The following is a 13,123-nucleotide window of genomic DNA, read 5'->3' as shown; positions in this document are numbered from 1 at the left end:
CAGTTAACTAAAACCAATCAGGAGACAGTTGCTCAGTTTGTAAATAAAGGTCTCAAGGTGCTTAAGGTGCTTTTCCCCAATAACATGGACGAAAATAAGGTGTTTCTTATATTTACTGATGCAGCCACCTACATGATTGCTGTTGTTAAGATGGTGAAAGTATTTTACCCTGCTGTGATTCACGTCACTTGTCTTGCTCATACTATGAATCGTGTGGCTGAGCAGATTTTCTCGAGTCAACAAGATGATCTCCTCCACTAAGAACATTTTTGTTAAGGCTCCCACACGAATCCAGTTGTTCCGCAATGAATTACCTGATCTTCCACTGCCACTAGAACCCATCCTAATGCGCTGGGGGACTTGGCTTCAGGCCATTGTGTACTACAGCGAACATTTTGATGCAATCAGTTTTGTTCTCGCCCTAAATGAAGATGCCATATGAATCACTTCAGCCAAAAATGTTCTAAAGGATGTAACCATTTCTCAAGAAATTGCCTACATCAGGTTCCTTTATACTTTTTTGGTCCCTGTTATTTCTGCACTTGAGTCTTCCGGGAAATCCGTTTACGAATAATTGGATTTGTTAGAAGAGGTGAAAGAAAAAATCAGCTTAGCTCCACGCCCCGCTGGGGATAGAATTTGGGACAAGCTTAATAAAGTACTACAGAAGAACCCAGGACTGTCAAAGCTTCGTGCGGTGGCTGATGTTTTGATTGGCAAAACTAATGTTGAATGTAACATCTCCCCACGTCTTGTGCCAAAATTCAAATACAGCCCTGTAACCTCTGTTGATATTGAGTGTACTTTCTCAGCCTACAAGCTAGCGTTGTCAGACAAGCGGTGTAGTTTCACAACAGAAAATCTAGAAAAGCGACTAAGGGGGGCAGTCGCCCCCCTCACCACTTTGTAGAGAAAACATTACATTTTTATTCCATTTTAGTCAGCTGAAACTGGGAAGTATTACAAAAAAATTTGTGCAAATTTTTAATTATTAACAAAATTATTATCGAAAACATGCACATGTCGTTCGTAACAGCTAACAGATTTGTACAGCGCCACATCAAGTGGCGGAGACTTCACGAATGCTATGAGGAAGGGAAACAGGGTTTTTATTTTTTTGCTAAGGTCATGGACACTGAGGTACGATTCACATGCTTGCCGCGTGCATTCGTCAGTCTGGCAGTCTCTTTAATATTGTCTGTTAGTTTCTTAGAGTGTAGTCAAGTACTAAATGATTTTTTAATTTTATAATCATGCCGTACTTCTATTTAATTGTAATACGTGTGTAATATTGTTTCTTTGGTGAAAGTTGTATTGTATAGTGTACCAGCTGGTACACCTATACGCCGCACATTTGAATTTTCCGCCTTTAAGTACTCCTCTACAGGAGAAATTCTGAACTTTAACAATTGTATCAACTCATAAGTTTTCTCAGAAGATGTCACTACCATAAATTTTGTGATTACGAAGTTGTCAATACTGTGTGGATTTCAACTTGTTTTGTTTTCCATTGATCAAGAAGTGTGGACATTCTCTTATAGATGTCTCTACTAAAAAACTATGATCATGCACCCAGGTGCGAAGTGAAGGAACTTTTCTTGAAGATATTTTGTACTCATCAGTTTTCCTATAACTAAATTTCATTCTTTCATTTGTGGGTTGGCAATATTAAGATTGTCTTTCCGCCAGTTTTGAAGTTAGCCAATCAAATTTTTCTGTAATTAATTTTTAACCAATCGTGTCTTTCTTCTTCAATTTTGATGTGTAACTTTTACCTAGCCAATAAAAGCCTGTGGGTGTGACTGGTTTATTCATGAAAGGTCTCGAATCACATGAATGAATGAATGAATACTGATCTGCATTTAGGGCAATCGCCCAGGTGGCAGATTCCCTATCTATTGCTTTCCTAAACTTTTCCTAAATGATTTCAAAGAAACTGGAAATTTATTGAACGTCTCCCTTGGTAAGTTATTCCAATCCCTAACTCCCTTTCCTATAAATGAATATTTGCCCCAGTTTGTCCTCTTGAATTCCAACTTTATCTTCATATTGTGATCTTTCCTACTTTTATAAACGCCATTCAAACTTATTCGTCTACTAATGTCATTCCACGCCATCCCTCCGCTGACAGCTCGGAACATACCACTTAGTCGAGCAGCTCTTCTTCTTTCTCTCAATTCTTCCCAACCCAAACGCTACTCTTTTCTCAGAAATCACCCAGAACAAATCGAGCTGCTTTTCTTTGGATTTTTTCCAGTTCTTGAATCAGGTAATCCTGGTGAGGGTCCCATACACTGGAACCATACTCTAGTTGGGGTCTTACCAGAGACTTATATGCCCTCTCCTTTACATCCTTACTACAACCCCTAAATACCCTCATAACCATGTGCAGAGATCTGTACTCTTTATTTACAATCCCATTTATGTGATTACCCCAATGAAGATCTTTCCGTATATTAACACCCAGATACCTACAATGATCCCCAAAAGGAACTTTCAACCCACCAACGCAGTAATTAAAACTGAGAGGACTTTTCCTATTTGTGAAACTCACAACCTGACTTTTAATCCTGTTTATCAACATACCATTTCCTGCTGTCCATCTCACAACATTTTCAAGGTCACGTTGCAGTTGCTCACAATCTTGTAACTTATTTATCACTCTATAGAGCAGGGCCTCTCAGGGTGCATGCGCCGTGCAGTGCACGGGCGCAAGGTGCAGGAGACGACTTCACTAGGTTGACCAGAGTGCAACTCCCACTCCACTTCCCCTACACCTGTCTCACCCGTTCTGCCTGTCTTCGGCTTCTCCACCTTCCCCGCTGATCCTCGCCTCACTGCGAAAAGTTTATGTGGGGTGAGCGGTGACAATGTTGTATGGGACAACGTTACCGGTGTTCAAACACTCTTCTTTCAATTTGGTTTGAGCAGAAAATTTATCTTCTCTAGCTCTTCTTTTCCTTTATCTTTGCAATGATACCAGTTATCCTGCAACAAGCGACCGGCTGACAGCAATTTGAGAGCCTTCTTTAAATTACAATCAGAAATAGGCCTACTCGAACTCAATTTCGTTTTCGTACAAGTAAAAGGAGGAAAAAATACCTTTCATATATGCATGTGGAACCAAACATAGAAATAATCTTCGCTGCTTCTCGATGCAGCTTAGGAAAATCTCCCTTCGAAAAAATTCTCGTAGAATTTGAGCAAAGCCTTTGTATTGGAAAATAGATCTTTTTGATTAACTTATCACATAATTATTGTCCCACGGATTAAGCATTTGGCTTTATCGTCACGACTGACAAAGAAATACGAAAGTTCCCAGTTCGATTGAAATGGACTTTCGGAAGTCTTTGCTTTCTTTGAAACAGGTTGCTCCATTATTATGTTGTTGTCTTGCGCTAATCTATTTCACTGATAAACAAGCCGTATATCACCGACCGCTTCATCGCTCTCAGCGCACTACGCTATCCGAGTCAAGCCGAGTTGAGCCGAGTCGGAACGATGCACAGTGCACGGAGTCTCTGGGCCTCGATATGCATGCGTGAGATTTTCAGCGTTTGATAGGCTCTGCTATAGAGAATAACATCATCCGCAAAAAGCCTTACCTCCGATTCCACTCCTTTACATATATCATTTATATATATAAGAAAACATAAAGGTCCGATAATACTGCCTTGAGGAATTCCCCTCTTAATTATTACAGGGTCAGATAAAGCTTCACCGACTCTAATTCTCTGAGATCAATTTTCTAGAAATATAGCAACCCATTTGGTCACTCTTTTGTCTAGTCCAATTGAACTCATTTTTGCCAGTAGTCTCCCTTGATCCACTCTATCAAATGCTTTAGACAGGTCAATCGCGATACAGTCCATTTGACCTCCAGAATCCAAGATATCTGCTATATCTTGCTGGAATCCTACAAGTTGAGCTTCAGTGGAATAACCTTCCCTAAAACAAAACTGCCTTCTATTGAACCAGTTATTTCACAAACATGTCTAATATAATCAGAAAGAATGCCTTCCCAAAGCTTACATACAACGCATGTCAAACTTACTGGCCTGTAATTTTCAGCTTTATGTCCATCACCCTTTCCTTTATACACAGGGGCTACAATAGCAACTCTCCATTCATCTGGTATAGCTCCTCCAACCAAACAATAATCAAATAAGTACTTCAGATATGGTACTATATCCCAACCCATTGTCTTTAGTATATCCCCAGAAATCTGATCAATTCCAGCCGCTTTTCTAGTTTTCAACTTTTGTATCTTACTAAAATGTCATTGTTATCATATGTAAATTTTATTACTTCTTTGGCCTTAGTCTCCTCCTCTATCTCGACATTATCCTTGTAACCAACAATCTTTACATACTGCTGACTGAATACTTTTGCCTTTTGAAGATCCTCACATACACACTCCCCCTGTTCATTAATTATTCCTGGAATGTCCTTCTTGGAACCTGTTTCTGCCTTAAAATACCTATACATACTCTTCCACTTTTCACTAAAATTTGTATGAGTGCCAATTATGCTTGCCATCATGTTATCCTTAGCTGCCTTCTTTGCTAGATTCAATTTTCTAGTAAGTTCCTTCAATTTCTCCTTACTTCCACAGCTATTTGTAACTCTATTTCTTTCCAGTCTGCACCTCCTTCTTAGTCTCTTTATTTCTCTATTATAATAAGGTGGGTCTTTACCATGCCTTACCACCCTTAAAGGTACAAACCTGCTTTCGCATTCCTCAGGAATTTCTTTAAACCCATCCCAGAGTCTGTTTGCATTTTTATTTACCGTTTTCCACCGATCATAGTTACTTTTTAGAAACTGGCTCATGCCTGCTTTATCAGCCATATGGTACTGCCTAATAGTCCTACTTTTAAGACCTTCCTTTCTATCGCATTTTTTTTTTAACTACCACAAAAACTGCTTCATGATCACTAATACCATCTATTACTTCAGTTTCCCTATAGAGCTCATCTGGTTTTATCAGCACCACATCCAGGAAATTTTTCCCTCTGGTTGGTTCCATCACTTTCTGAATCAGCTGTCCTTCCCATATTAACTTATTTGCCATTTTTTGGTCATGCTTCCTGTCGTTCGCATTTCCTTCCCAACTGACATCGGCAAATTCAGATCTCCCGCTACAATCACATTTCTTTCCATGTCGTTTCCCACATAGTTGACTATCCTATCAAATGATTGCGAATCCGCGTCAGTGCTACCCTCTCCCGATCTGTACACTCCAAATATATCAAGTTGCCTATTATCTTTAGAAATGAGCCTTACACCTAGAATTTCATGTGTCTCATCTTTAACTTTTTCGTAGCTTACAAATTCTTCTTTCACCAGAATGAACACTCCCCCCCCACCATTCCTATCCTATCTCTACGATACACACTCCAGTGCAGTGAGAAAATTTCTGCATCCATTATATCATTTCTCAGCCATGATTCAACTCCTATTACAATATCTGGTAAATATATATCTATTAAATTACTTAATTCTATTCCTTTCTTTACAATACTTCTACAGTTCAACACTAACAATTTTATGTCATCCCTACTTGATTCCCAGTTCCCTGTTCCCTTATCACCGCTCCCTAGGCCATCCCGTTTTCCCTGAATGTACCTCCCTATTACCCTTCCAAACAAATTTCCTAACTTATACGTACCACTGCAGTTTAAATGAAAGCCATCTGAGCGCAGATCCCTATCTCCTACCCACCCATTAGGATCTAGAAATTTCACTCCCAGTTTCCCACATACCCACTCCATAGTCTCATTTAAATCCCCAATCACCCTCCAGTCAGTATCCCTCCTACACAGTATTCCACTAATAACAATCTCCACTTTCTTAAACTTCACCCGTGCTGCATTTACCAGATCCCACACATCTCCAACTATGTTGGTACTTATATCAGCTTGCCTTACGTTGTTGGTACCAACGTGAAACACTACCACCTTCTCCTTCCCCTCCTCCCTCTCTTCTACTTTCCTCAACATCTGCCTCAACCTAATTCCTGGATAACATTCTACCCTGGTTCCCTTTCCTCCACACACTTTCCCCACGTGTCTAACGATGGAATTCCCCATGACCAGAGCCTCAACCCTACCCACCTCATTTGATCCCCTCCCCTCCTGGTCAGCCCTGTCTTTCCTGATAGCTGCAGAAGCTACTTCCTCCTCCCTTTTCTCCTTCCCATGACCCTGTTCCACCTGTCTTTTCCTATCCTCTACTCTACATTTCCCTTTCCTACCTTTTCCCTTCCTCCTACTTCCACACATCTCACCAACAGTTCCCAGTCCCTCATCTTCCCTCTGTTGTTCTACCTGGAGTGACTCGTACCGATTTCGCACAGACACCTGTCCTGAATAGAGCCCTTAGCCTGCGATCTCCTTCCCCTTAGAACAAGAGACCACCTGTCTTCTACAACTCCCCCTTTCCTTCCCCTCCCTCTTGTACACCTACTGTAACCTGTACGTTGTTTGAGGGAGTCCTATCTTCCTTCCTGTCTTCTGTGAGAATCCTAATTATCTCCCTCAAACTTTCCAACTCCTCCCTCAATACCTCGCCACACCCAAAGTTCGTACACTCGCGCTCCTTAGCCATTCTTTGCGGAAAAAATGAAATTAAAAATAAAATAACTTACTTCCCTGAGAGTATAAGAACTGCTGATTTTCTTGTCTCTCGGCCACTCGAACAACATCTAGCCTAGTGTATGGAAGTGTAGCAGGAGGCGGGAAGCGCCTCTTTCATCCGGCAGCAGCTCTTCAACAAGGTAATGGCCACTTAACATCTTTATTTCTCGCTAGCTCAGCAATCTAAACCGCGGGGAAGGTCCGAAATCTTCACTATGAAACCTATCTTGAAACATGTAATTTGCCGTCGCTTTTGTAAAACTTCACATATCTTTAACTGTAAAATGGGGATAGAGAGTGCTTTACCCTCTTGAGCTCCCCTTCATTTTTGGTTTAAGGTGACTACGTTTTGTATCTGTTTCTTCCCTTCTGTAATGTCTTAAAGTTTTCTCATATGAGTCACCTCCATAGTTTGGGATTAGCAGCCCCTGTTTCTTTGGCCTAGTGCCTCTTAGGTTTTAAAAAGGTTTCATTTAGGAGTGCAAGTACTCACCTCCATTCTGTTTTGCATTTTGGGCCATTTACTTAACCTATTCTTTTTCAACGAAGGCCCAGTAGGTTGGGTACAAGATACCCCTGTTTCCTTGTAAGTGTGCCTTGAGGGCAGTTGATAGTAATGTTTGTTGTTGCCTTTGATAGGCTCAGAAATTTGAGAGCGGGTCAGCTCTTTCTTGTGTTTGAAAAGTGCCTCTGGGAGGCTTGAGGTTAAAAGTTGGGAGCAAGTGCTCCTTGAATGAAGGGGTTTTCTGCCCTTTGAACAAATGTATGCCTGGGTAAAATTGGGCTAGTAGCTCAAGGATTGTAAATTGGGGCTCGAAGCCCAGAACTGGTTAAGATCCCTGAACTTGTGCTTTAGTTTGTAAAAATGTACCTGATTTTTGTTATTTCACCTAGTGATTATTTGTAAAATCTTGTTGTCTATTGAAAATATAATCTTTGGTTAAGTTTTGGTTTCATATTGTGGATGGACCCATTCCAGCCCGCACCTTCTTTCACCTCTGCATTCCACGGGTAACCCCGTAACATATAGTATTGAATCAAAATCTCAAAAAACTATTATTGCCTCACTTAAGTTAGCAAAATTTCAAACTTTACCTCTGTGTCAAAATTCACTCAAAGAGCATCAAAAATGTACCATTTTGTAGCTTTTTTGCTCAGTTTTGATGTGCATAAGCCCCCCTCCCCCCCCCCCCCCCCGCCCATTACATCCCTCAACCCGGCTACTTTCTGTTCTCTATTTTTTTTTCCCCACCCCCACTTTTACTGCCGCTACTGCAAATGCTAAATGATTCTTTTTTTATAATCACACCGTACTTCTATTTAATTGCAATACATGTGTAATTTTTGTTTCTTTGGTGAAAAATTTATTGTATGGGATTGGATCAAAATCTCAAAAAAATATTATTACTACAGTTAAGTTATTAGACTGTGAATGACAATTTGCTGATAGAGCATTACAAATCTTACAACTTTGTAGCTATTTTGTTCAATTTTGGTGTACCCCCGCCTGCTACATCCCTCAAATCTGGATACTTTTTATTGTCTGTACATTTTTGTGTCCCCCTACTTCTAATTCCCAATCGCCGCTACCTACTGATGCCAACTGCTGTAATGGAAGGAGAGCACGAAAATGGCCAGTGGCTGCCTTCTACTGTAGGTACTGTTGATATCGCAGCAGTTAATTAAAATCAGTCCTATCGAGACAGTCTACAAAGAACCTGACATATTACCATAACAATTGTTTGAAAGAACTTGCATCTCAACTTACTCAGTAAGAAGAGTGTCAAACACCAGAAGAGATGTACATGGAACCCTCTCAAGAATTCTGAACATCCCTGCCAAATGCATACAAAATGAAGAACAGAAGCTGGACAAACATAAACATAAAACTTGTCATCTGTATCCAGCAGCTGAGAGGAAAATATAACACTTGTATAACAGATATGAGAGACCAGTGTATTTAGAGTGGACTTAAGGAAACCTGCTATGAATGTGTTCAGGCAGAGTAGTAGCGAAGTGTCCTTTGCATCTAGGAAAGAAGCAAGTTCTTTTTTTTTTTTTTTTGTTTTTTTTTTTGCTTTACGTCGCACCGACACAGATAGGTCTTATGGCGACTATGGGAGAGGAAAGGTCTAGGAGTGGGAAGGAAGCGGCCATGGCCTTAATTAAGGTACAGCCCCAGCATTTGCCTGGTGTGAAAATGGGAAACCATGGAAAACCATCTTCAGGGTTGCCGACAGTGGGGTTCGAACCTACTATCTCCCGAATACTGGATACTGGCCGCACTTAAGCGACTGCAGCTATCGAGCTCGGTAGAAGCAAGTTCAAAGCCGGCATTTCTGATCATAGGAAAACATCACTTTTAAGCTAGTTTAATTTTTTTTTTAAAAGTGTTTAGTGAACTATCTTAACGAGTTAGGGCACAATTTACTTGTTCATGTGAAGAATATGCCAATTTATATGAAATTTTGCATATGTTGAATTTTAGTAACTGAACTGTGGAAGTGTCTATTATCAAACTGATGAAAAAAAGCTTTATTAGGTAGTTTAAGGTAAAGTCAATGAAATAAAAATTAGGTATTACTCCTCTCGCTATCATTTCATTCAAAGCGGTCTCTCTGACCTCACATCCATGTTAGTGTCACTGAAAATCAGGAAGGGGCCATGGCCATTTGCCTGGTGTGAGAATGGGGAAACCCGGAAAATCATCTTCAGAGCTGCCGACAGTGGTGTTCTAACTAACCCACTATCTCTCGAATGCAAGCTCACAGCTACGCACCCCTAATCGCCAACTCGCTCAGTATGGGTAAGCTTCTTCTTGCTAGTTGCTTTATGTCGCACCGACACAGATAGGTCTTATGGCGACTAGGGGACAGGAAAGGGCTAGGAACTGGAAGAAAGCGGCCGTGGCCTTAATTTAGGTACAGCCCCAGCATTTGCCTGGTGTGAACGGGTAAGCAGGAACTAGGAAAAGTAATAGGGCCTAATGATACTGTTATTGGTATTTACGTCTCACTAACTGATTTTACGATTTTCGGAGACTCCGAGGTGCCAGAATTTTGTTCCGCAGGAGTTCTTTTACTTGCCAGTAAATCTATCGACACGAGGCACCGGGCTGAGCCAGGATAGAACCTACCAAGTTGGGCTCAGAAGGCCAGCGCTCTACCATCTCAGACCGGCACTAGGAAAAGTGATTGCCGGTTGCAATGAAGCAAAGGCACAACCGAAAAGTGATCCCAGTACCTCCAAGGTATTGTGCATTTGTGAAGGTCTGAAGATGGGTGACACACAGGTTAAAATGATAAACCTGATATTTGCGGATATGAGGTTGCCGATCCCCGCAAACTTAAATTAACCATTATTCCCGAAGCTTGACGGAATATAAGCCGGCCAGCTAGAACGAGGAGGAAGTGTACAACAAGAATCAGCGTTTGGAAAGCAGGCCTACTTATTAATACAAGTGACCCACCGAGATACCGGTAGACTTGCGTCGTAATGCGTGTTCCAATCTGCATTATAAGTTCACTGCATGCGGCACTAGGTAACTAGGTACTTGAACCATAGATAATTTGTACAAAACATTGACCTACAATGAATGTATAGGGAAAGGACTTAAAGGATAGGGCCTACTTTAACCACAGACAATTTGAAAAAAGTATACCTTCGAGTATACAATTCTATGCTCGAAGAAGTATACCATATGACTGGGGAAAATTACTTCAAAGATTACAACTTACCACCGACCGACACTCCAAAATACCATAGACATAGAAGAAAACTCTGTTCAAAATACACTACACCAAATTTCGAAGATCCAATTCGCTAAGTGTTGACAACATAATTTGCCTTTACACTCGGAAGGTCATGAGGATTATACATTATTTTCATTATTATTTGCAAGCAGATGAGTTGGCTGTACTGTTTTCGCTGTGCAAAGGTTTTTGGAAAGTAGTCTGATGGGCTGCTGAGGTGCTGAGTGCCACTGCATGCTGACATTGCGTTCATATGCTCGTGTCTACTGTGCTTATTTTCATCATGGTGGCAATTATACACCAATGATCAGTAAAACATGGCTATTTAATTCAAGATGCATACTCTCCGTATATTCGTGAGAGGCATTTTTAAAGGTAAGTTCCGTGGGTTTGTCAGAGCATATTCTGTCTTATCGAACGAGATGCAGCCTAATGTAAATCCTGTTAAAATTATTTTAAGGTTAAGTTTTCGTTTCGTCCTTTTGCATGTCATATTTTTCTTATTCTTTTGTCTTTATTTATGCTCGGTTGTATAAAGATAGCATTATAAGTGAAAAAAATGGTGCGTACTTTGAAAATGCATTTCTTGTATATCTCGATTATGTAAATTTATGTATATAAAATTTCCATTAATGCAGAAGTATGCAAGGTATGTTCGTCTCTGACTTTTTATTTTTCACGGTCACTTGTTTCTTATACATTTCTATGTTGAATTACTTCTCTGGCAAAAATATTAGAAGGCAAGTAGGTGCAAGGAGGAAGGAAAGTATAATTCCTCAGTAATTTGAAAACACCAAAGAGAGGAATTCGGCTCAGTGAAAGATTGTATTTATGTGGCACATACATGACTCTAGAGGAGAACTCAAGTGGCAATTGGAAGGTAGGCTATATTGGTGTAGGCCTATATTGTTAAGTGACAAAGTATGAAATATCTTCTAAGGTACAGTAACATAACATAACACTTACAGTGGTTAAGAGTTGGACATCCAAGTGATATTATGGGTTGTATTAGTGTTGACCTAGTGGCAATAGAGTGATGTAAGTACCAGATTTGTTAACAGGCTTGTAAACATACAGGTATGAAATTATCACATACCATACTTCAAAATGTTTAAAAAAGAAAACAATGGTTAAAATATATTTCCCTTCCTTTCTTCCTTCGCTCCTGTGGCAGAGATTATGGGCTGTTTCTTCCAAGCTGAACATCTCATCTGCTAAACAAGCTTCCCATTATAATAATAATTAGGCTAATAGCCATTAATCAAAATCAGTTACAGTGAAAATGAAAGGTTATTCACTACATAAGTCCTTAAGAGACCGCTGTCTTATTACACCACTCAGTGTGATATCGTTCACATTTGTCCACATACTTCACACAGATGCATTCTAAAGCTGGCTCATGGAATGCTTTGGTTTTACACACTTGAAAGTGGAATCTATGTACTGAGAAATGAGTTATACGTCGAAGATCATAGTCGGGCGCTTTCCAGTCTGAAGTTGTCATGGCTTCCAATTATAGATGATCTTTCGTGAGAAATACACATACGGTAAGTAGGTACCAGTAAACCAAATCTGTCCATCAACAGATCCTAACCAAAGGAGACCAATTAACAGTAAATTAACACACACCTAATCATCATCATCAACAGTGTCTCACTCCAGTCGCCCGGGTGTGGTTAACAAGCCTCCACTACTTTCTGTCCTTCCACTTTTCCTGCTCCATTACTTCCGCCACATCCAGTCCAGCTTCTCTAATGTCCTTCCAAATCTGACCCAGCCACCTTCTTCTCGGTCTTTCAACTGGTCTCTTTCCCTTTACTTCTCTTTCCAATTCCCTTCTTGCTACCCATTCCTTTCCCATTCTTTTTACTTGTCCGAACCATCTCAGTCTTGCTTTCTATATGTTCTGTACTAACGGTTCCTATATTTCGCACTTCTCTGATTTTAATATTTTGAATTCTATCTCTTCTTTTCTTTTTAACCGATGTTCTTAAAAATTTCATTCCTACGCCTAAATAAAGCGTAATTCTATGTGCCTTGCTCAGCACATGCACCATGAACGGATCAGTAATTTCAGTTAATGAAGTCATCAACATATTTCAAAACTATGCTGACTGTCACAACAGAAAACACAAACGTTTTTCCTTAAGTGACAATTTATTTTTAAATTCCCATCAATTTCAAGGGACTCAAATTTTATTATCTAATACTGTGATAATGCAGGTCGGCCCTTCTTCCCAAAGATGCTGCTCAGTGGGATTCATATCTGGACCATGAGTAGGCCACATCATAACCGGTACATGACTCCTTGTTCTGGTATTGTTGCACACATGAGCAACGTGTGGGTGAGTATTGTCATGTATTAGCCTTGCTTGAAACTATCACCCATGAATGGAACAGAAGACCTATCATAGTCCTCGTGGATTTCATCCACAAAAGGTTTGTCCTTGCCATCAAAGTTATTCCTGCCCACATCATCACAGAACCTCCACAAATTGGACTATGATGATTGGATGAAAATGTGCAGGAGGAATATCTTTTCCCAATCTTCCTCTATACTTTTTCTCTGCAATTCATTGGTGAACCACACCTGCTCCCACATTGTATTGTCCAGTCATAATGTTCTGTCACATAACTCAGTTGAGTAATGCAATATTGTAGCAGGTGTATCAGAAATGGAGACTGACTTCTAATCTCCTTCTGTCACTGATGTTCACCCTTTAGACTTGTTGG

The 13,123-nt window shown here is 40.2% G+C and overlaps 2 protein-coding genes across 3 annotated transcripts in view; one reads left to right on the top strand and one right to left on the bottom strand.

Annotated features, from left to right (window-relative positions):
• The window catches only part of Irbp (Inverted repeat-binding protein), a 178,088-nt gene extending 167,586 nt beyond the window's left edge, over window positions 1-10,502 (bottom strand). The window contains exon 1 of one of the 2 annotated variants that reach the window (XM_067147594.2): window positions 10,376-10,502. The gene's annotated coding sequence lies outside the window, so the exon portion shown is untranslated. The remainder of the gene's footprint in view (window positions 1-10,375) is intronic. The other variant, XM_067147593.2, reaches the window with a different exon arrangement.
• Window positions 10,503-10,595: 93 nt separating this feature from the next.
• Nadk2 (NAD kinase 2, mitochondrial) overlaps window positions 10,596-13,123 on the top strand; it is a 100,460-nt gene continuing 97,932 nt past the window's right edge. The window contains exon 1 of the mRNA XM_067147595.2: window positions 10,596-10,765. Coding sequence (XP_067003696.1) covers window positions 10,726-10,765 — 40 coding nt within the window. The 5' untranslated portion in view covers window positions 10,596-10,725. The remainder of the gene's footprint in view (window positions 10,766-13,123) is intronic.

This window comes from Anabrus simplex, chromosome 5 (assembly GCF_040414725.1).
Source record: "Anabrus simplex isolate iqAnaSimp1 chromosome 5, ASM4041472v1, whole genome shotgun sequence".
Classification (NCBI taxonomy): Eukaryota; Metazoa; Arthropoda; class Insecta; order Orthoptera; family Tettigoniidae; genus Anabrus; species Anabrus simplex.
The sequence above is the reverse complement of the archived record's forward strand: the minus strand, read 5'-3'. Positions and strand labels throughout refer to the sequence as shown.